We start from the raw sequence: 24187 nt of genomic DNA on the forward strand, positions 1-24187 counted from the left end.
TATGTTTTATTTTCTGCTCATATTTTTTCATTAATTATTTTACTTTTTATATTTACAGTAAATATTGAATGTTATCTATTTTATTTATTTAGAGTCATAATTAAATTTGATATAATTATAGCAAGTATCTAGAATTAATAATAACATGATACTATAATTTTAAGTTGTATAATATAATAAAAAAAATATAGCAATTTATGTATGCTTCCTATATAGCAATAATATTATATATATTTATATATCTCCTCTTTTAACTCTTTCCTAAAAATATTAGCATATAATTAATGTCGATAACATATATATTGAGTAAGTATCTGTATTGAATTAATCATAAAGGTTAATAAAATATAATGACATAAATTTCACCTAATTGTAGCAAGCATCTCCATTGAAAATATTTGCTAATTATTACCATGTATAATTAGTATGTGTAATAGTGAATTGTTACAATTATTTATCATCTAGAAAATTTGTACTTCAGACATAAATCTTCTTCTGTTTATTATTTTTCATACCTAAGGGCTACTAACTACGATTCTATCAACAGTATTATCTATGATAGACTATGTAATGAAAAAGTTTGAAAAATAAAGGCAAGAATTATAAGGTTATGGAAAGTCCCATCCAAATTTGACAAGAACAAGATAACTTACATAGAAATGATTCTCATGGATGATAAGGTAAGTTGATTATTTTCCATGATTCTTTCATGTGATGCTAGGTTCATTTTATAAATATTTTTTATTCATATTTTAAGTTTATTTTATAAGTAAACCCTTGCACGAATCAAAGACAGTGCAATTTTATAGATTTATAAGTGCTAATTGTCTTTGTATTTAATTTGTTTTATAGTGTAATAATGTCAATATATTTGTTGGTGGATTTGACTATTATTTGTATATATGTCTGATTCATTGAAGAAAGTAGATTATTAAAACCGATTAATAACTATTTTATAATTAATCTAATTAACACTAGATTAAAAGAAATCATCAAACAATGCATAACATATTACTTTTTTATTAATTAAATTATTATAATTCAAATTAATTTAAAAAAAAATTAAAATTATAATTTCAATCTTATCACGTGCATGGCACGGATAATTACACTTGTAATTTTTTTTTTGGCGACTAATTACACTTGTAATTATTTAAATTCATGTCTTTTTTGTAATTTTTCATCTAAAAGTGATTTTAAATAATGTAATCCAAATAATATTTAGTTTTCTATATTCTATTTTAAATGAAAATTACCAAATATAAACCACGTTAATACCAACTCACTTTTAATCAAAATCAATTATGCAAACTTAATTTTATACAAATCTCTGTTTGCAAATGGTAATTCAAACACACACTAAATTTGTTGGACTTGGTTAATAAAAAGACTTAGATGTGTAATATTATTCTTATTTTATTCATTTCAAGATCTTGCTTAGTTTTTTTTGTTTGTGCATAATCACTAGTTGGGTATTTGGTTAAATTGAGGATAATTGTGCAAAACAATGACTAAGTGGAGGTTGCAGTTTTTGTTTTAGTTGGTTGTTTTAATTAAAAAGTTGTAATTTCAGTTCTTATTTCTTTGTTGGATTGTTGTATTAACTTGTTTTGTTGTGTTCTTGATCTTATTAACTTGTTACTTTGATAAATTGTTGTTTTGGATAATGTTATTGACTTTGTAAATTGTGATTGTTAGTTTATTGTACCGTACTTAACATTTTGATATCTTGTTAATTGGATAAATTATTCTTATTGTGGTTTGTTGTTTTTTATTTTGATCTTAGTTTATGTTGTTGATTTTAATTTATTGTTTTTATCGTTAGATTGTTGTTAACCATGGTTCTAAAAAATAAATTGAACTGATTGGTTGAACCGATCTAACAAAAAAACTAACAACACAAACAGTTTGGTCCTTTACTTAAAATCGCTACTCAACGAACCGAACAAAAATCGCTTAACTGGCCAGAAATTGGCCGTTTGGACCGAACCAAAAATTGGCTAATTTTTTTGATACAAAGCCGTGTTGGTTAAATTAAAAAAAAAAAATCCTAAATAATCTGTGATAATTATTTCAAAAGACAACGAGACACTCAACAAAAAAAATACTCCTTTCAATCCTGATATTTAATTTATGAGACTGACTAGCTTCTCTGTTAATATTTTCTATCGGTAATAATGGAATAAACCTATGGCATGTTAAACAGTTGATTTATCCATTAAAAACCAACTAGGATTAACAAATTCTTTTTTTGTTGAGAATTTCGTTATCTTTTAAGAATAATTACCAAGATCATTTAATTTTTATTTTTATTTTTCTATTACTTTTTTTAAATACACTAACTAAATTTATTGTGTAAAATTAAAAATTATTAATAATTTTTAAATTATTTTTATTTATAAGAATTAAATAAAAGATATATTAATAATTAACGTATAAGAATATTTTGGAGAGAGATCATTGACACAAAAACTAACCAATATAATAAAATTAAATATCAAATACTAGAGAAAATAGTCTATTTGAAACCTGATAATCCTTCAAAAAATTAGAGAAAAGGACAAATAGGTCCCTGACATTTTGTCCCGCGGACATTTTTGTCCCTGACCATTGAAAAATACTTTTAAGTCCCTGACCTTCACAAAACTTAGACGGATCAGTCCCTGACGGAGGCATTTGGACAGAGGGACTGATCCGTCCAAGTTTTGTGAAGGTCAGGGACTTAAAAGTATTTTTCAATGGTCAGGGACAAAAAAGTTTGCGGGACAAAGGGTCAGGGACCTATTTGTCATTTTCTCAAAAAATTATAAAGGCAAGTTGGGTATTCACTATTCACAAATCACACACCCACAAAAAACGCGTTGCTCTCTGTGCTTGCCTCCTAGGGGTGTAAGTTACCGAATCGGACCGAAAAATATCGCAAAACCGAACTAAAAATTACAACAACCGACTGAAAACCAGAAAATTGTTTTTTTTTTCGAACTAAATCGATCGATTCAATTCGGTTTTCGATTGGTTTAGTAGAAATCGAACCGAACCAAATCGAACCGAAAAAATGCTGCATAGTGCATAGTGATCTTTTTACTGATTTAGCCTTACTGATTTAACCTAGGTATAAAAGCCTAGACTCTGAATACCCTCACGGCCTCGCTCTCTTTTCCTTTCACTCACGCGGCACAGTCACCCACTCACCGCTCACTGCTCACTTCCATCTTCCATTCTTCCTCCTCCATGCGGCCATGTCTGAGAGAATGAGAGCCTGAGAGAGCCAGAGAGCGTCGTCCATTCATCTCCGTCGCAGGCTCGCAGGCGTAGCAAAGATCAGCACCGTCGTGTAGCCAGCAGCATCGTCCAGTTCGCGTCCTCGTGCAGTCCGGAGTCCACGCCGTCGTCCAGTCATAAGCCGTCGGAACAAACCCTACGTCGTGGCAAGAAACCCTAAGCAGAGCAGCACTCCAGTCGCCGAGCCCTCTCCTGCAAAAAGCACAACAATGTCTTCTTCGGAGGTTAGATCTGATTTTCAAATTTTTATAATTGATTAAAGGCACATATATTAGTTAAATTCACAAATCATTATATTGCCTGATTGCCATAGTATATCAAATTTAATTTGTCCCTGATTGTTGTTGCTGGTGTCTTCTTAATTAAGAAGATGTTTGATTTTTAACTTTTGTCTCTAAGGACTCTTACTGGTTTGTGCTTAATTTGTCCCTGATTGTTGTTGCTGTTACTGATTAAAATTATTGTTATTGCTAGTTTGTGCTTAAATAGAAAGATGAGTTTGATTGAAATTTTTTTCTGCAGAATTTTATTGTTGTTGCTTAATTATTGTTCCTGCTTTTTATTTTGTTTACCAAACCCTGGTCTCTGTTTTATCCAATAAAAAGTTAACAATGTTTCCCATAAAGAAGAGAATCAAGAAGGTGCAGTTTTTTCTGGGTTTCTTTGCCAATTTCCTTGGCACCTTCATCTTTGTACTGGTGATAGCTTACCATTTTGTTATGACTGATCCTAGGTTACTCTGGTTGTGATTTTCATGTTGTAAATTTAGCTATTTTTCTAATGGAAGTTAAGTTGATATAGAAAGGAATTTCATTTTGAGCATGTGATGTGAGTTTACTGCTATATCTTGTCAAAGACTTCATTGACACTAATGAATTTGCTAGATGAATATTTTGTTTAGAAACCATTTTGAATGATTATTGATTAGCTCTGCTACTGTACTTGTTCCGTTCTTCTCTGCTCACTGCTAGTACTCTGAATTCCACTATATTGTTGTGTTTTTTGTGAACTTTGTTATTCAATGAATGAATAGATGAATTGGATGAACTCAATTAACTAGATGAATAGATGATCGATGATTATTTGTTATTGGTTTGGTTAATTCAATAATTTTTTTTGTCTTTTGTTACTATCTTAATGAGTTTAATAGTGATATAATGACTAATGAGCGATAAATTGTTAATAATTGATGAAATTAAAGATTATATTAGATTTTGGCTGATGTAGTGTTTTAATTTTGGAAGATATTTAAAGTTTATATTAAATTATAATTATGTTTTAGGGTATTTATTTATAATTTATTTATTATATCATTACAAAATAGTTTTTCTAGTTAGACCACGGGTGAACCAGTTGGACCAATAAACTAATAATTGATACTATTATTTGCTGTTAACTAAACTTTGTTATTGGCTAGATGATAGTATCAATCAATTTAATTCATTGTTCTTAAGTTGTGTGTGTCATTTGTAAGTATGGATTAAATGATATTGAAATATGATTTGAGGTCTTATCTGATATTTTTTTTCCTTTTTCTGTCTTTTGGTTCTTTCACTAATGACATAGGGTTTTTTTTAGTTTCATGTTCCTTTGGAGGAGTGTTCATCTGTGTTGGGAATGTGCGAATTTGACCCCTACTAAACTTTTTTTTCTTAAGTGTCATGCATGCAGTACGCACTACTTGCTGCTGGGAAGTAAGAGTGTTGGAAAGATTCAAATGAGTACTTCTAAAATATATTTTTTCTGTAATCAAGCTGATTTACAATTACAATAGATTTTTAGCTAGAGATTCAGATAGAGTTGTTTATAAGTTATTGTTATTCAAAGAAGGAAAGTAAGAGTTTACGAGATATTAGAGTTCTAATTCATATATTTTTTAATATATTTTATTTTAAAGTAATATCTTTTACCATTTGCTTTTATTTATTTTCAGGTTAATATTTGTCTAATATTTGTTATTGTATAACTCACGGTTCATTAATAATAGAGAACAATTGTTATGGAAAACGTGTTGATACATATGGAGAGTTGGTCCAGTATAGGGGTTATTCAGGATTTTAAAGACTTTGATAATTTTAATCATTAGAATCTGATATACTCGAGTGAAAGACAACTTGATGAGGATTCTACTAGCTGTATTGATTACCTGTATTGATTACCTGGTATGATAAAGAATAAAAAACGTTTCATTATTTGAATAGTTGGAGTGGGAGTTCGGTACAGATGATATCACGATAATAGTATTTGGTGCAATTGTTCACATATATGCATCATTATTTGAGTGGGTGGTGCCTTTAATGAATTTCGATTTGGGTTCCCATCATTTGGACCTCCAAATCTCCCAAATTGAAATTAAGTACACCTCCCACTTAAATAATAGTGCATATACATGAGCAACTGCACCAAATACTATCGTTGCAATCTCATTTTTGCTGAAGTTCCTACCCCATCTATTCAAATAATTAAACATTTCTTATTTTTTTATCGTACCCGGTGATCAATACAACATGGTAGGTTGGATCCTCGTCAGGTTGTGCTTCACCAGAGTATATACTAAATTTTCATGATCAAAATTATCAAAGTCTTTAAAATTCTAGATAACCCAAATACTAGGCCAACTCTCCATATGTATTGACACGTTTTTCATAACAATTGTTCTTTGTAATTACTGAACCGCGAGTCATATAGTAACAAATATTAGGCAAATATTAGACTAAAAATAAATAAAAGCAAATAGTAAAAGATATTACTTTAAAATAAAATATATTAAAAAATATAAGAATTGAAATTCTAATACCTCGCAAATTTTTGTTTTTGTTCTTTGAATAACAATAGTTTTATAGGCAACTCCTACTTGAATTTCTAGCTAAAAACTTACTACAATTATAAATTAGATTGAGTACAGAAGAAGTATATTTTGAAAGCCCTTATTTGAATCTTTCCATGTTAACTTACTTCCGCAGCATGTGCGTGCTGCATGCATGACACTAAAGATAAGAAATGATGCTACCAAAGATAAGAAGGGCAACGCCGCTGCTGCCGTCAGAGTCATCATCAATTGGAACCCTTGCCGTCGCTGCCAAGACCATTACCATCGCAGCAGAGGAGAGAAAGAAAAAAGAGAGAAGAATGAGGGAACGGTATGTGTACTAAAACAGCTAATTTCTTCTTTCCTTTCATTATTTGCCTTAGTTGATAGAATAAGCGTTTCATCAGATCAAAAGTCACATCTTATTTCCATATGGAGAAGAAAAATAGAGAAGTTATGCAAGGATAAAATATGCACCTATAATGTGGATCAGCATCACCAAGACTTGCATCTACTACCAAGACCGACCACAGAAGCCCCAGAAGGAAAGCAACCACATAATGAACTAACATCCGATTACAACAACAACTGATGGTTAAACAAAATAACACAAGGTTTTGAACAAATGGACCAACCATTGAACCATTCAAACTACCATGTCAAAGAGATTCAGACGACTAACAGATTCAACCAAAGTTCCACCTAAATAACAGAATTGTAATAAAAAAAGAAAAATACAAACTCATCTAACTAAACCAAAATTTTAAATAACTAATCTCATGCAATAGATCCAAAATCAAATAACAAAGCTATGATTAAGTTTATTATCAATAACATATAACATAAGCATAGATTAAGAAAAAATTAAAAAACGAACCTAATTTGATCAAGAATTTAATCAGCCATTTCATCAACGATGGGCAACTACAATACATTGATAGCAGAATTCACTTATAGGAGCAGCAGCATTATCACTAATCAACAATAACACATTGATCAATGATAAAAATCAAAACATAAATAGCGAAAAAAAAGGGGAAATTGAAAACTGAATCAACAATGCTAAATTGATGACAGATTGTATCAAGAACAAATAAAATCCCTAATTAAAATTAGCTTAAAAAATTGAAGAGTTGAGATTAGAGATGTTACCAGAACGAAGAACTGAGAGCAGATGGAAGAGGCGTTAGATGGAGCAAATGCGATGAGAGCGGCAGCGGAGGGAGCTCGTGCAACGCTGCGATGAAGGGAGTAGAGGCAATGAGAGCGGTGGCGGAGGGAGCTCGGGCAACGGAAGCAGCGATGGAGAGAACTCATGCGACGCAAGCAGCGGCAGAGGAAGCTACAGAAAGAGGAGTGTGTTTTATTTGTGTGCAAGTTAATCGAGAGATCGTGAATGGAGCTCGAGATTGTGTCTAAGTTTTGTTATTCAAATTTCAAACAGATTTACTAATTAGCGATGGATTTTTTGTCGGTAAAAAATCCAAAATCAAAATTTGAATCACTGACAGATCTTATAATTTGTCGGTAAATTTTTGGAAAAAGTTTTAATTTTTTTACCGTAAGAAAATCTATCGAAAATCCATCGGTATTTTCGACAGTAAAATTCTGTCAGAAAAAATCTGTTTGTAATCGGTTGTTTTCTAGTAGTGAATTTGTGCCTTCATTCTGTTCCCCACGAATAAGAATTTTTCAGTTCTTTTTATGGGTTGGATCAGAAGGAATCCCTACATAATGTGATACATGAGTATTTACTCTAGAATCTAACCACCAAGTATTATTTGGTATTTCAACAAGATTTGATTCGAAACTTATTGAAACATAATAAATACCTTTCTTTTCGAACTATATTTCTTTCTTTTTGGACAATCTTTCTTTATATGTCCAATCTTGTTAAAAAAAAACATATCAACGCCTTCTTTTGGACATTGCGGTCACGAACTTTTAGTGAAGCATGGTCATTCATATCCTTTTTATCCGCCTTATCCTTACTGTAGATCCAGCTTGAAATGTGAAATGAAGAGAGTGATATTTCATTTTTTTTAATCTCCCTTCCTCTTGAATCAACATGACCTTAATCTCTTGAAAATTCTATTTTTGTAAGAGTGTTATAATTCACTTGAAATTGGCCAAATTCAGGAAGAAGTGAGTTCATGATAAACCAAACTAGAAAAGACGCGATCACATCCATACCAATAGATTTCAACTTTGGTGGCAGATTAGACATTTGAATCACATGATCATGAATGGGTTGTGACTATTCAAATTTCTTAGTTGTCAATTCCGTCATAAGGTTGCTCGCAATAGACTTGTCAGTTATGTCCAATTGAAAATATTTCTTGACTTTAGCCATGAAATTCTTGGCATTATCTATCTTAGGCATGGATGGCTTAACATTTTCAGCCATTGTCATTCTCATCAAGTTCAAACACAGCCTATTTGACCGTTTCCAAGTCTCATAAAGAGACTTGTGTTCTTTGGAACTAGTCTTAGTAATCTCAATAGGCTTCTAATCTATAACTAATACGAGGTCTAAATCCATAACACCCAATCCCAATTGAAATTGAATTTGCTCAAACCAATCAGCATAGTTATGTCCATTAAACTCGACAATTTCATTATTTGAGCCAAACAAATTCATAGAAGCTACAAATATAATACAGCCTCGCACATCAACGCTTTGAATAATTAAATAATATATCATTTAGATTAAACATTTAAAGTATAACAATGTTCTCCTTTGGATGATACATTAATATACGAAGACACAATAATTAATTAAATTAATTCAATTTAATTTGCTTATCTTATATGCACTAACTAAAAATGTTTAATATCTTTAGATATTTAAATATTTTTAATATTGTATATACATATAAAATTATCAACAATCTTGCCACTTTATTATAAGAACAATTAATTAATCTTTGGTTCTTATCTTTAAATGTGTTATAGCAACAAACCCAAAATATAATCATACATTATTAGATTTGAGTATTTGACCACTTTGGTGGTTACATTTATTTGATTTATGCAAATTTTGAGCAAATTAATTTATGAATAATCATAAATTTCATAATCTTGTTCTGATACTACATGTTAAAATTTGTTTCTACAATCAATTCAGAAACTATTTCTACCAGTAATACAAGATCTTGAAATTTATAATTATTACATTATAAGAGCATAGCTCAAAACATACTGGGATCCATATCAGAGTTTTCAGATGTTCTTCTCGACTTATGGTTGTTTTTCTATGTCAGAGTGGTTCTGATTCAGGAACTTGTGGGTTATGGACACACCATACTTCTACTGCTCCTAGTGATTTTTGTGTTACGGGCAAACCACGTTCTAACCAATTAAGCTATTTTGCAATTCCAATAAGTTCCTGATCCTGAGTGTTTTTTCCTTCTCTTCCTTCTCTTCCTTCTACCTTTTCACTTCTTCATTAATGGCACAAAAAAAGATAGCTGTTGTTGAGCAGAAACGTTTTTACTTCTCTTGTCACATATATTTTTATAAACCCTAATTTCTATTTTTCTGTTTTGAAGAGAGAGGAGAGATATCTTTTATTTTATTATTTAAAAAATTTCACTAATTCTATTCTTTTACTGAGTAACAACCATTATATTTATCTCACTATAATCAAAATTATTTTTGTTAATTGGATGGACTAATTATTATTTTAATAAAATAACTTACAAATTTTTCATCTTTTTCTGTTTTTCCTTGATGTTATGGAAAACATAATGTAGCTGGATTAACGTTAAGGAATTTTTTTTTTAATCTATGTTGTTTTCAGTTATCAAGTTTTGCTTTATGAACTGTGCCTCAAATTTTGGTTAAAACATCTATTGTTTGGTTCTTTGGTATTATATACTAATCATCACTGGTTAAATCAATATTTGTGTCAATCCTTGGACATCATTTCATTGATATTTTGCAACCATTTTTTTCCTTATTAGTTATGATCATAATAGTTGAAATCGATTTGGTTAAATTTATTGTTAAGGTACGATATGTTGTCAATAAAGCACATGGCTTTTCTCATTCAACATAGATGGAAATTCTCATAAAAAGATAAATTTCCGATACAATATAAGAGCGTCCAATGAAAATGAAAATGAAAATTTTGATTCTTGTTATACATTTAAAACTTAAAATGCTTACATCTAAGTTTACAATGTAGATACTAAAAGATGGCAGAAGGAGAGGATATTCAGCCTCTTGTGTGTGACAATGGAACTGGAATGGTTAAGGTACTCAATGGCACATGTTTCTTTCTGCCATGTATGTAGCCATTCAGGCTCAACCGGCAAGCAATTCACACAATTCTGTTGAAGATAGTGTTAAAAACTGTGTCGAATAAATGCCATGTTTCTTGTGTTTTTACAGTTATCGTGTCGGAGCCACACTGTCCCTATCTAGGAGGGTCATGCTCTGCCACATGCCATCCTTAGGCTTGATCTCGCCGGTCGTAACTGAACGTGGTTACTTGTTTACCACCTCATCAGAGCGAGAAATCGTGAGGGATGTGAAAGAGAAGCTGTCCTACATTGCCCTTGACTATAAGCAAGGAAATCTCTGCATTGGCTCCCAGCAGCATGAAGATCAAGGTGGTGGCTCCCCCTGAGAGAAAATAGTGTCTGGATTTGTGGTTCTATCTTGGCATCCCTCAGCACTTTCCAGCAGGTTTGGTTTCATATTCTGTTACCTTATCAAATATTATAAAATTGCCTTAATACTAATAATACTAATTTCTAGTGCTTGAGGAAGCTGCTTCAAATAGCAGTCTATGATCAAGTGTTGTAGAAGCTTTTCTCCAGGGCTGGAATCGCTTTTCCCTTCATGGTAGTTGGAAGCTTTGCGAGGAATTTGGTTTTGGGTCTTCAGAGTGCTGAATTTGGTGTTGCATCTTCGGATTCGCCTGCTTGGTCGAATGTGATTAGGGATGAGAAGTGTGGGAAGGTTATAGGAGACGTTACACAAGTGTTTGTGAGCACCGCTGTTGCAATTATTTTCGATAGAACAATGGATGTTAAAACATCGATGAGATATTTGCTGGAATGACCAATCCAAAACACCAGGAACAAGATGCGACATGCGAGTGCCGTGCGTGCCACTGCAGCCTTCTCCAGCGACAACAAAAAAGGCAGCAATGGCGGAGCAGGTTGGCAAGCACTCTCTGAACTCTCTCTCCCTAATTGATGATTTTTTTTTTCAAAAGAAAATCTGAATGTTTTTTATTGTTATTGTGGTTGAAATTTGAAGAATTTAATGTTGGATTTAAAAGAAAAAAAAAAGACACTTCAAAGGTGGTGGTGACCATGCAAAAGAAGACAGTAACGTGAAAATATTTCTACCATTCCAAAAAGATTATAATAGATTTTGATTTTAAGACTAAACTGTAAAAATCAAAATCGCACTTACTCCTTGTTTTCAATTAAAATATTTCACAGTATATCAACAAACAATGCAAATTCAATACTAATAAAAGAAAATGTGGTATAGCATTTTGGGAGAGAGAAATATACAGCAACTGAAAAGAATAAGCATATGTATTAGAGTAAATTACACTAGCTTCCCCTAGAGTTTAGGTAATATTATACACATGATTCCTGGATTTCATATAACTTAACCTTAGAGAGGTTGGTGCTGTGTGTAATATCACCTAACTTTACAGAGTTCAGTGCAATTCAACAACAAAGAAGGAAAAGGAGAAAATGACCTTAAATACATCAACCAAATGGAATCCTTGTTTTAAATTTTGATTTCAGTTTATTTTTGTTCTTTTTCTTTTTTAAACTAATCTTTGAGTGTCTCATACAGGAGACTGATCAATTGGAGTACATAATTCCAGAGGAGTCATCATTGGAGCAGCACCTACTTTCTGATACAATGTTTATAGACTTTGTAAGATACTTGCTTAGCATCAACCCTAAAAGAAGACCTACTGCTAGACAAGCACTAAAGCATCCGTGGCTTTCCCATGTTTACAAGTCCAAATAGTACGAGTTATTTTATCTTCTAATTTTTTTTCTCCCTGCATATAGGAAAGCTTGCAATCACATTTTTTGTTTGTTTGTAAGCAACAAGAAGAAAATTCACTGCCTCAACATGTATATGTTTTGTTTTTGTTCCTTGTTGTAACAGTTTGTTCTTGTACAGAACTTGTGTCCATTGTTCTTTGCCTTCCATGTATGGGGAGGTTTGAGAATTTTACTAAAATAACATTTTTGTTTTACCTTTATTATTAATATTTTTTTTAGAAAGCTCAGTACCTTAGCTGAGTTCTCTTCAGCAGTGCCATCAAGTTCCAAGGATCAACTTTGCCTCCTCTTCTGCATGCCCATCAGAACTGCATATCTGGGCGCTGCATTTCATTACGGTAAATAAGCATCCAATACAACATAATTTTCATGTCACCTTACTCTTACCTATTTCACATAATTTTAAGGACATATTTTAAAAATATTATAAAAAAAATATTTTACTAAAAGATATTAAATAGATGTTTTTATATTTTTAATATATTAAAAATACTAAAAACTTAAAAAGATTTTATAACATATTCTTAAATAATACACTGTCAGTATATTAAAGTCAAATTTTAAATTTCTATAAATTTTTACCAATCATAACTTTCGCTGTGTTTTTTTGCATGCACATGAATCATAAGATCAAAATTCAACATATGCTTAGAGGATAGAAGTATAGACTTCTATGTATTAAATTCAACATAATAGGTAGACGATGCCTTTCAGGTTAAATTAGGCCATATGAGATTTTAAAATAGATTCTGGATAAAATATCTCATCTGAAAGAATGTTAAAATAAACATACATTTATTTTTATCATTTTTGTGTACTAAAAAACGTATAGATTGTTACTCCGTCATTTTTTATAAGGTGCATGCTATAGTGAAGAGTAAAAATAATAAAGAGATAAAGATCCATTTTGATAGATTCTTAAGTACTTATCTAAGAGAATGTGTTATTTTATTTTTATTGATTTTTTAAAATAAATTTATATACTTTTTTCTATTTTCTTTACACAATTTTTTTTATCATAAAATTATCCTTTTCTTTATAGTTGCTGCAAACTGCTACTTTTCTGAATTTGGATGTGACAAAGACTTGAACCGAATATTTAATATGGACTAATGGGATGAAATTAAAATGAATATAACCGTAGTCAATAATTGACCAGGAGTAAAGGTGGTCACCAGACATAACCCTGGAGGAAGCCAGCCACAGACAAAGAGTGAGGAAGTAGCTGAAGAGAAAGTGGCGAGGCAGCCGTCAAAGACACCGGCCAAAGATCAACATAGTAATGGATGGACTAAGAGATTAGAAGTACCGATAGCAAGTGAGAACGTCGTCTGGTTATAGAGAAGCATTGTCGGAGGTACAAAATCGGCAATTGATCGTAGGACACTGGAGCGAAAGATCCATAGGAATTGGCCAAGTGTAACACAAGTAAGGGAGTTGGGGCCATATAAAGCAATGATTACGTTAGTGCTTAGTGCTGAAGAAGCTTACACCTTTAGAATGAACGACCTATTAAAATTGTTTCATATGGTCTGGAGATGGGATGAGACAGAAAAAAGTGAGTCTAGAAGAGTTTGGTTGGAGTGTTATGGAGTTCCTTTACATGCATGGTCAAAGAATACCTCCTGCAGAATAGGGGAGCAATGGGGCGAAGTGGTGGAAAGCGATAAACTAACGGAATCGTATAACTCGTTCAGTGTAGGTAAAGTCCTAATTGATACGTGTGTGCTCGATATGATCAATGAATAGATTCACATTACAATAGGGACAAGTGGATTTGACGTCATGGTTAGAGAAGTGGGTGGAGAGGTGTATCGAGAGGAATGTATTCGATAGAGTACGGTTGAGGCAGAAGACCGGCACATCATAAACATAGAAGAGAAGCAGCATGCAGGGTCGAGTGGCATATTGAATCATGGAACTGAATGGATGGCGGTGGATTGGGATCAGGCGGCGGTGCTGATAACGGGTGACCATAGAAACGTCGACCAAGATGAGGACAGGATGGTAATTTCAAGTCTCGATTTGAATGAATGGAACCACATATTTTCAAATTCGTCAGATGAAAACGGCAGTTACGCGGAATTAAGGGACACAGAGGATTCTCAGGGATCATTTGAAATAAATAACAATAATGATTCAGAGGAAACAGTTACTTATAATTATGGAGAAGGATTTGATTGCCAAATGTTTGTTGGAACAAGGCATGGTAGTGGGCTGGGAATTAAAAGGCTCAACAAGGATATCATGCATTGTGCATGTTGGGCGGATGATAGGGCCTGTTGCCATATGCCTCCTGCTGGGTTGCCTACGCGGGTCGGACCTAAACTGGGTTCCTCTCTGACCCGGCAGAAACTAACGCTCCTGGATCAGGGTCCTTCGAACGCGGCTCTGCCAAGGGTGCATCAGCGAGTTGTTGGGAAACGTCATGATGGGGAGCAGATCCCTGGGCGCCTCGAGTCGGAGGAGAAGAAGAAGTCCGCCGCGACAACCTGGCAAGCAACCATGTCTGCTGGGTACGACCTCTTGAACCGTGCAGGGAACGAGTCGCAGAACAGTTTTGAGGAGGGGCATGGACGGCGGCACGCGACAGAAGAGGGGGCACCGGTGGAAGTGACTGGTGGAGTTGAGGAGGATTTGTCCGCTGCAGTGATCGCCGAAGTAGAAGCCACCACTGACGGGACGGAACGACGCCATCTGAGGAAGGAGTCGGTCTTGATCACTGACCCTAAACATGCTCAACAAAATTCCTGTACTCTAGAGGATTCGAGAAGGACGTAGAAGATCCAGGCTAGCTCAATGTTGAAGGCATGACCAGGAACTGCAATGAACCAATAGCGGACAGGAGGCAACTTCGAGACAAGAATGGGTTGGAGGAGGGGGAGATATCGCTGGAGGTATTGGCTCAGATTGATAACGGATAGGAGGCAGAAAGGGAGAATGGTGCAGAATCAAGTTCAGAGAGGGGGGATCAAGTGGATGATGGTAAGGAACTAGACCCCGAGGAACAGAGGCCGAGTTGGGAGGAAGAGATTGCTGAGAACAAAGAGGCTTAGAAACTGGCTGTGGAATCAGGTGCTCAGTGCAGTGATGAGAACGATATCATGGCTATTTTGCAAGAGCAGAATGAAGCTATTGCTATGAAACGTCGACAGGCTAAGCAAAAAGAAAAAGCCCGAAGAAGCCGACCAAAAAATCGTAAACATGTGTGTAATATTTTGGTTAAATAATTTTTAGTGCTTGGAATATACGGGGTTGGGAGGTGCTGGAAAAATTAGTATGCTAAAGGCTTTCAAAAACAAATTTAGGTTGGATATGTTGGGTCTGATAGAAACAAAAAAAGGAATTAATAACTAAATTTGATGTCGTGCGTATCTGGGGAAGTGACAGAACATGTTGGGAGTCTGAAAGTTCTACTGGGGCTTCTGGGGGGTTGTTGCTAATGTAGGATGAAACGGCTTTCAAACTTTATAATTGCTATAAAGGGGATAGATGGATGTGCATTGAAGGAGTTGTGGTAAAAGATAACTTTCATTGTGCTATTTGTTTAGTGTATGGACCGCAAGATAGAGCTGAGAAACTATCCACGTGGAAAGAATTGAGTTATATTGCAGGATTGTGTCAGGTACCGGTCTGTTTTTGGGAGATCTTAATGAAGTTCTGCACTTGGAGGAAAGAAAAGGAGCGACTACTTTATCAGTGTCTGCGACAGAGTTTAGGACATGGGTGAATGATATTGAATTGTTTGATTTAGCACTGAATGACCGAAAGTATACATGGTTTGGAGGACAGTCGTGCAGTCGTATTGATAGGAACCTAGTCTCTGTAGAGTGGCTTGACGTGTTGTTATTGATGACTATGCCGGAAATGACATAGAAGTTGTTATGTTTTTTTATTGTTCTTGTATTTATTTACATTGCTCCATTTGAGTGTTGAACTCTTACTTTAAAAAAAAAAAAATTGACCAGGTTTAGTTGATAAATTCAGTTCATGACCAAATAAATAAATAGATTGACATCCACTGATATGGAATAAATAATAAAGGAGAAAATTTAATCGTGTCCAATACTACATCCTAAGCAACTTTTAAATTGCCAATTTAGTTATCAGGAGACAGTTACTAGCATTTTTATATTGATTTAGTCGAGCTGCAAACAATATTTTTTAAACATTAGAATGAGCTAAAATTTCTGAAAGTCAAGTTGAGTAGTAATTGTTTTCACTTTGAAGGTATATTTTTTATATCAACAGATTGCTGTCATTAAGAGGTTTTTAATTTGCAATAATATTTTCTTCAAATTTGAACATTTGTCATCCCTTTGACGGTGCAGCTTGATTAATAAAATACTTTAAAAAATCTTATTAAGAGCTAATTTAGATTTATTTATCATTAAGTATTTTAATTCCTCAAATTATTCTATTAAAGATAGTTAAAACAAATTCTAATTAATTGAGTTTAAAATAATTTAAGGTTCTATCTGATTTTATAATTATTGAATTATTTTCTATATTTAAATTTAAAGGTTAGCAAATGTAAAATAATAAGAACTTTACATGATTTGGTTTAAATCATTTAGATTTTGGAATTTAATACTTTGATTCTTATAAACAAAGAAAATTAATTATATTATATCTAATCCTTTAATTAGAATATTTCTTTAAAATTAATTTGTAAATTTATGATTAAATAATATTTTTTTAAAGATAATTTTTTTGAATTAAAATTGATTTTCAATTACTCTGCTACCCCTAATTTTAGTAAAATGACTAAACTGCTCTTAACCCTAATTCTATCCTCACCGCCTCTCTTTCCTCTTCACCTGTGTAGCCCCAAACCCTCCTTTCCTCACTCTTTCTGTCTTCCAACCGTTTTACACACAAAACAAATGTATTCACATACATGGAGGAGAGATCTGAGAGGGAAAATGTGTAACCGGTAGGGTGTGGGCCGCCGTCACGCCGTCGTCAAGCTGGAGGGAGGAGCCATCGCCGCCACGCCTCACCGTCGAAGCCCCACGTTCTTGCCACTGCCGCTGGAGGATCTTCGCCGCCGTTCTCGTGCCTCATCGTCATCGTTTACCTTCCATCCAGCCCAAACCGCTGCACAAGGGAGCCAAGGAAGAGGTCGCCGCTACTGCGCCACGCGTCGCCGATGACCTGCCTCGAAGCCGCCGTCGCGGATCAGATCTAAGGCGAGGAAGAGAGACACGAAGGAGGGAACCGCGCGCTGCCATCGCGCCCTCACCGCGAAGCCATCGCTGCCGAAGTTCCACGCTGCCTCTGCCGCCCGAAACCCTATCGCCAACGCTGATCTGCGCGCCACCGTCGCTGAACCTTGTTGCCGCCACCGATGGTTCTGTCACTGTTGTGCGTCGCCGTCCAGGGAAGGGAGAGAAGATGCGCGACTCAGGGACGCACAGAAGAAGAAAAGCGCCGCTGTTCGCCACTGCCGCTGGTGGAGGCTGCGCCGCCGCGCCTCTGGCTGCCGAGAAACGGTGCTGTTGCTGTAGGAGATTCTCGTCAGAGTTGCTGCTCCACTTTCATCATTCTTCCTTTCACAGTAAGTTGCCTGTGCTCTGAAACTCGTATTGTAATCGTTCTAGTTATCTACAGTTAAGAATTCTGATATATAGATGTTGTAAGGTCAATTTTATGTGGTTGCATGTCAAAAATTGAGGTTACTGCTGAACCATCAGAGTTTTCGGCCGCTATCAAAGCTGCTGTCCGGTCAATTTGGAAGCTGTTATTGTGTCATTCTATTTTGTTTATCATGGTAAGGTTATTTGGTTCCGTTTTTATTTATCGCAATACTTTATTATCAATTATGTTCTAATATTTCAATATCCATTTCGCGTTAATTCTAAATTATGTCAGATATGTGGTTGTTGCCGTGATCCCTGCGGTTGCTTGAGAATTTCTACCGTTGCTGCCGATTAACATGAGAATAAAGATTTAATGGGTTTGATTAGGCAACTTGCGACTGATCGAGGTAGGCTTTTTTTTTAAATCTATTTTACTTTACGGAGTTGTTATAAATAGATAGTAATGTGAGAAAATATATGTATCTGATTATGAATGTCTTATAAATGTGGTTGTTTGCTGGACTGAATGACTGATTGCTTGATTGCTTGAGTAGTTTGTGATTGTTGAAAAGAAATTAGTTTGAAAGGTTATTTAGTTGATTATTATGAAAAATGGCCTTCTTGGTTTTGAAGCTACTTTTGAGAATGTAAACGAGTCGACCTTGGAAATGATTTGGATTATGAAATTGAATTAATTTTGGAAACGGTTTAATTTTGAGTTAGTCTGACTTTATAAATGACTTTATAAATGATTTAGTATTTGAGCTGGTTTGATTTTAAGAAGAGATTTATTGTTGGCACTGATTCGCTTTGAAAATAATTTGATATTGAAACTGGTTGAATTTTGAAAATGGTTGAGAAAAGGTGTGAGAAATGTTTGGATGGGAACCGAAAAGGGTGGCAGTGTCTGAATTTTAGAGGAGATGCTGTCGAAATTTTTATAAAATTGGAAGTTTTATTTAAAGTAATTAATTAAAAAGATTTGTTTTTAAACATTATATGTTTTAAGATTGGTTTACTTATCAAAGAAAGAATTATGTTTTGAATTGGGATTTTTAATGGACGAGATGGAAAGAAGGATGATGAGGATTGATGGGGATTCTCTTTGAAATATAGTTTTTGAATGAATTTGGAAATGAGATTTGGATTGATGAATAATTATGATGTTGAGAATGTTGAGATATGATCTTTGAATTATTCATATGTCTTATAAATTTGAAATATCTGAGATACGAGGTTCCCTGGATTAAGTGTCGTTGCTTGCCACTACGTGTACCTTGTTGAAAACTCGATACTCTGTTGACCCTACGACATAAGTGTGACCGGGCACTATATAAATTCTTGGGAATGTTACCCCCATTGATCAATATTGATTATTTGAGAAAAAGCTATGCATAGACTCTTGGGGATGCACGTCGGGGGACAGTCTAAGGACAATTCAGACTTGTCGGGTTGACTGGATAACCGACAGATGAGCCTCATCAGCCATAGGACAGGCATGCATCATATGCATTTGTATGCTTTGCTTGAGTTTGAACTTGTTTTGGTTTGCCTAATTGTTAAACTGCTCTTAGCTGCTACTTGAACTATTTGCTGTAACTGCTACCTACTTGTGCTTTTCTTGACTGTCTTGCCTGTGTTTGTTCTGGCGTGCTACATTTGAGAATGAATTTTGGTGCTGAATTAATGATTGTGTTGTTTGATTGCGTGGTTGGTTTCTGATTGAGATTTCTTATAAGAAAGAAAAGGTTTTGAATTTCTGAAAGATTAAATATTGTTTCTTTAAAAAAGTTTTGAACGATCTCCTATTGGTTTTTAAAAGATTCATAAGGCAATGATAATCATTGAGATTGAAAATAGTTTTTTTTATTGAATATCTTCTTATGACAACTTTGAAATTCCGTGGTGAGACCGTGTGGTTAGGTTCTCACCCCCTACAGCTTTACCTTTTCAGGAACCGGATGAAGAAGCATTAAGAAGAGTTATACTGCGTTTGGTTTATATGTTGTTGTATTAATTAGATTATTTTCTTCCCTCGTCTTTATTATTACAAGTTTGTAAGAGGGATATGAATTGTATGTTTGATATGTATATTATATTATGAGTTATCATGTAAGGAGTCTTGTATATGAACCTATGCCTGCTTGTTTTTTTCTTAAGATAAAATATTTATTTTTGGTTTTCAAAGAAATCAGCAATACAGTGTCGAGTCACAGGCTCCTATTTTAGTATTTATTATGCAAAGTGGTTGTAATACTTATTGCTATCAGAGTAGCGCAGCCAGAAGCGTAACTTCTGATAGTAAGAGTGTTACACACTTAATCCATATAAGTTTAGCTAACATGTATTTTTTTTTTTTTTTGTGACTTAGCTAACATGTATTTTAAGAGTATATGATAATATTACTATTAATAGAATGTTTTAAATATTTTTATTTAATAAATAAAAAATAAATTTATTAAAAGCTTAAGTTTTTATATTAAAAAAAAAACATGTGTATTTAGAATACACATTAGATAAACCCAATCCATATTATTGGTGTATCACATTAATTGGAAGTCATAACTAGAGAACCAATACAATAGTATTATTCGAACATATTTTTTGAGAATAATTGTATGAATGCATATTGTTACACCTAATTCTCTTGAAATACCCATAACTTTATGAGCTTAGTTAATATGTGTTCTTAAGGTATATATTAAAATTATTATAAGTAGAAAATTTTAAACGTTTTATTTTAATAAATATTAAATAAATATATTAAAATTAAAATTTTTTATTTTTTATAAAAAAATTCCATTAGTAACCTTAACATTAGCTAAATCATAAGGGCTTGGTCATCATTACGAGACTCTGATTCAGATTCGGACGCGGTGTGTTTATCTTTAAATTGTTCGTCCGTTATGGTTGGGTGTGGACTCCCAGATTTTTCGCAATGGCGCTAATGTTTTGAGGGTTACATAAAACTGGGTTGTATTTGGACTTAGACGTGAGATCCACGCTCCTTTTGTAGCAGCGTCCGACTTGTACTGGTGCCAAAGTGCTGCCGTTCGAGTTTCTCATGAGAAAATGGGGTTGGTACCTGCAAGGGACTTCGATGCTTAAGTTAGCAAGAGTTTTAGGCAGGTTTTTAGTAGATTGGGTTTTGAGTATACCTGAATATGTCAGTGTATTTATAGTAGAATAGTTAACCACCATTTTAGAGTAGTTCCACCTTTGATGGTGGATGGCCATTTCCTTTTGATAGAGAAGTTGTTGAGAACTCCCTTCTAGATGGATAGGAGATATCTTAGGATGTAGTTATTTAATTAGATAAGTAGGACTTTGTACAACTGTCGTTGTGTCCAACGATAAGGCTAGATAGGTGTGGAGGAAGTCTGATCTCTTGTGTGACCTCTATTCTTTTTGGATTTGGCTTTATTTTGGGCATCATGTATAATCGAAACTTGAAATTGCTTGATTATAAGGCATTGGAAAGGCAAAAAAATTATTAGTTGTTACTATTTATTACTTGCGAAAATTTGATGTGTATGTGGAGAAGAACACATAACCAGAGAAACTGAGATGAAAATGAGTAATAAACTTGCATTAATGAAGAATTACGCTAGTTACAATGCTAATGACAACTATTTATATGGCTATATTACTCTAACTAACTTTGTACAACTCAGCAAAACTAATGATAATAGACCTCAACAAACTAACAAATTGCCTAACTAAGCAAGAGAACTATACTAATAGTACTAGCAGCTTCTAACTTTCTATTAAATAATAATCAGCAACCAGTATAATCAAAATGTGCAGATCTTATATCTCACAATTCTTATTAGTAAAGCTCATTTCACAATGCAAAGATGCGATTAATTTGGAAACAGATATAAATTTGAAATTAAAGGTGGGGAGGAATAAAGCATTGGTGAGATATAAATTTTCAGAAAATACAATTGTTCCCATAATGCAGCTAATAGTGAGTGCACCATTGGGTAATCTAACAATAATAGGATCTATTTTAAAGTGATTTTGAAAATATGCTAGGGTATAAGACACGTGATCCGTGACTCCAGTGTCTATGACCCATGACTTGTGTTTTTGGGTGGAAATGTTTAGAGCCTTGATATGAGAATTAAAATGCAAAATATGAACCATTCTATCTTGATGAGGAGAAGGAGTGATTTTGGTTGAAACCTGGCTAACGCTATGACTATGAGCATAATATGGTGTGCATCTTGTCTGCTGAGCAACGCTAGAAGTGTCTTTCGTTGTTTTGAAGTGAATTCATTGATGGTGGTTTCACTTCTAACCATCTGGTGATCACTGAGATTATCATTGTCACCCTCAGTGTTGTCAACGACTGCCATACAATTGAGGACAGGGTTCTTGTTGTCAAAACAAGATTTGAAGTTGGGTAGATAACCATGTTTTTTGTAGCAATACAGTATGTCCATATTTTTCACAATAGGTGCATTGCAGTTTATTCCGGCCACCTTGTCCTTTTTCAGCCTGAGTCTTCCTTCTTTTGCCCCGACCTTTTCCTCCACTCTATGAGGAACCTGCGATGCTCGAAGAAGAAGCAGCACTGGCCAAAATCTTGACATCTAAATTATTGTCCAAGTTGGAGAGTTACCTTTCTTGTTGAGTGATCATGGACAAAATCTTATTCACACCAGACAGTTCATCCATCAACATAACTTATGACTTAACAGTGTTGTATTCCTCACCAAGGCCACGAAGGACTTTCGTGACTCTGTCCTCCTCTCTATGCATTTGAACATTCCCTAGTCCACAATCACATGCGGGAACAGATATGAAATTATCAATTTTTTTTTCCAAAGATTCTTCAGTTTGACAAAGTAAGCAGTAACATTTACGCTAGTTCAAGAGAGAAGAAGAAAGAAAATAGATGAGAAAATGTCAAAGAAAAGAAGGGGAGATGTAAAGATTGAGAAAATTAAGTAAAGAAAAAATTCACAAACATTGTGTCAACATTGACGTTGAAATCTTTATTATTCTTTGAATGCGATCCACAATGCGCAAACCAAAGAACAAGTCATTTTTTTCTCTATCAGAATTTCCATATTTTTTTATCCACATTTACTACACCATATAAAATTTTGATATGTGTATGTGGAGAAGAACACATAATTAAAAAAATTGAGATGAAAATAAATAATAAACTTGTATTAATAAAAAATCACGCTAGTTACAATATTAATGATAACTATTTATATAGCTATATTATTCTAATTAACATTGTATAACTCAACAAAGCTAATGATAATAAACTTCAATAAATTAACAAACTGCATAACAAAGTAAGAGAATTATACTAATGACACTAATAATTTCTAACTTCCTATTAAATAATAATCAACAACCAATATAATCAAGCAAGAATACTGCTAATCTAGTTTTCCATGAGGCGGCCACTCACGTGTGGATATTAAAAACATCCTTAGCAAAAGACTAGCGCTCTCCTCCAATCGATGTTAGCCGTGTGATAAATGTCAATAATGGTTAAATCATGCAAAGTTTTAAACTGAGATTTTTTGTTCAAGTTCAACGGTTCAATCAATTCTTTAGAATATACTGAACCAATTAATGTGTTGGGCCAAGTGCATTGCTCTTTTCTTTTGCTTTATTGGACCTGTTTTTTGTTGTTTTTTTAAATTCTTTTTAAGTTTCTATTTCTTACTAGTCCCAAAAAATAAAAAATTTCTCTCTTTGCCAAAACACTTGTTTTAAAAAAAAAAACTAAAAATCTAAAATTTTATTGATAGTTATAATATTATTTATTTTTTTAAAATTTATTAATAATTAAATTTTTGTTCAATTTAATTTGTGTAGTTTTATATATTTTTTTGCAATATCCAAGTTGTTTAGTATTCGTTTTGTCACGGTCTTGAATACACTCCAACGCTACCGTGCCGGTACTCGGACTTACTCAACCTCTTGAGCTAAGACCAAGTCAGCCTAACCCTCAATACTTAGCAAGAAAGCTAAGAACACAAGAGAAAGGAAGCCTTGGTGGAAGAACACTTTATTGCTCAAGTGTTTGTTACAAATGATTCACACACACAAATTCTAACTCTCACCCCTATTTATAGCCATCCACCTCCTCAATGGATGGTTAGGATTAAATCTAATCAACGGTCCAGATTAATCATCCAGAACATTCTTTACAAATATCTATCCTACCACAACTTTCTAAATGTTTCTAGATTATTCCATACCACTTTTTATACTTCTATATACATCTACACTCTTCTATAATACTCTATGACCTTCCAGAGTCCTCTAGAACCTTCTAGGGTATTCCGGGACCTTCTAGAACATTCTAGAATGTTCCGAAACTATCTAGAGCATTCTCAAACACTCTAGAAAATTATACAAACACTGTTAAATCTAACCTTCTAAAATTTACCGTGACATTCTCTCCCACCTAATGCGCAGACGTCCTCGTC

The 24187-nt window shown here is 33.7% G+C and overlaps 1 protein-coding gene and 1 long non-coding RNA gene across 12 annotated transcripts in view; both read left to right on the top strand.

The window, feature by feature from the left end:
* Positions 1–12341, top strand: part of LOC112766124 (uncharacterized) — a 32272-nt gene extending 19931 nt beyond the window's left edge. For all 10 annotated transcript variants that reach the window (XM_072222332.1, XM_072222333.1, XM_072222328.1 and 7 more), the window contains one exon: positions 11921–12341. In XM_072222332.1, coding sequence (XP_072078433.1) covers positions 11921–12100 — 180 coding nt within the window. In that variant the 3' untranslated portion in view covers positions 12101–12341. The remainder of the gene's footprint in view (positions 1–11920) is intronic.
* On the top strand, positions 3144–11261 carry LOC112766130 (uncharacterized). 2 transcript variants are annotated; one of them, XR_011874931.1, is made up of 5 exons: positions 3144–3506; positions 6246–6422; positions 10281–10350; positions 10487–10783; positions 10856–11261. It is a non-coding gene; the product is annotated as an uncharacterized lncRNA (long non-coding RNA). The 2 variants fall into 2 exon arrangements; XR_011874930.1 differs by lacking the exon at positions 3144–3506 and having other exon boundaries at positions 5491–6422.
* Positions 12342–24187: the final 11846 nt, after the last annotated feature.

This window comes from Arachis hypogaea, chromosome 17 (genome assembly GCF_003086295.3).
Source record: "Arachis hypogaea cultivar Tifrunner chromosome 17, arahy.Tifrunner.gnm2.J5K5, whole genome shotgun sequence".
Classification (NCBI taxonomy): Eukaryota; Viridiplantae; Streptophyta; class Magnoliopsida; order Fabales; family Fabaceae; genus Arachis; species Arachis hypogaea.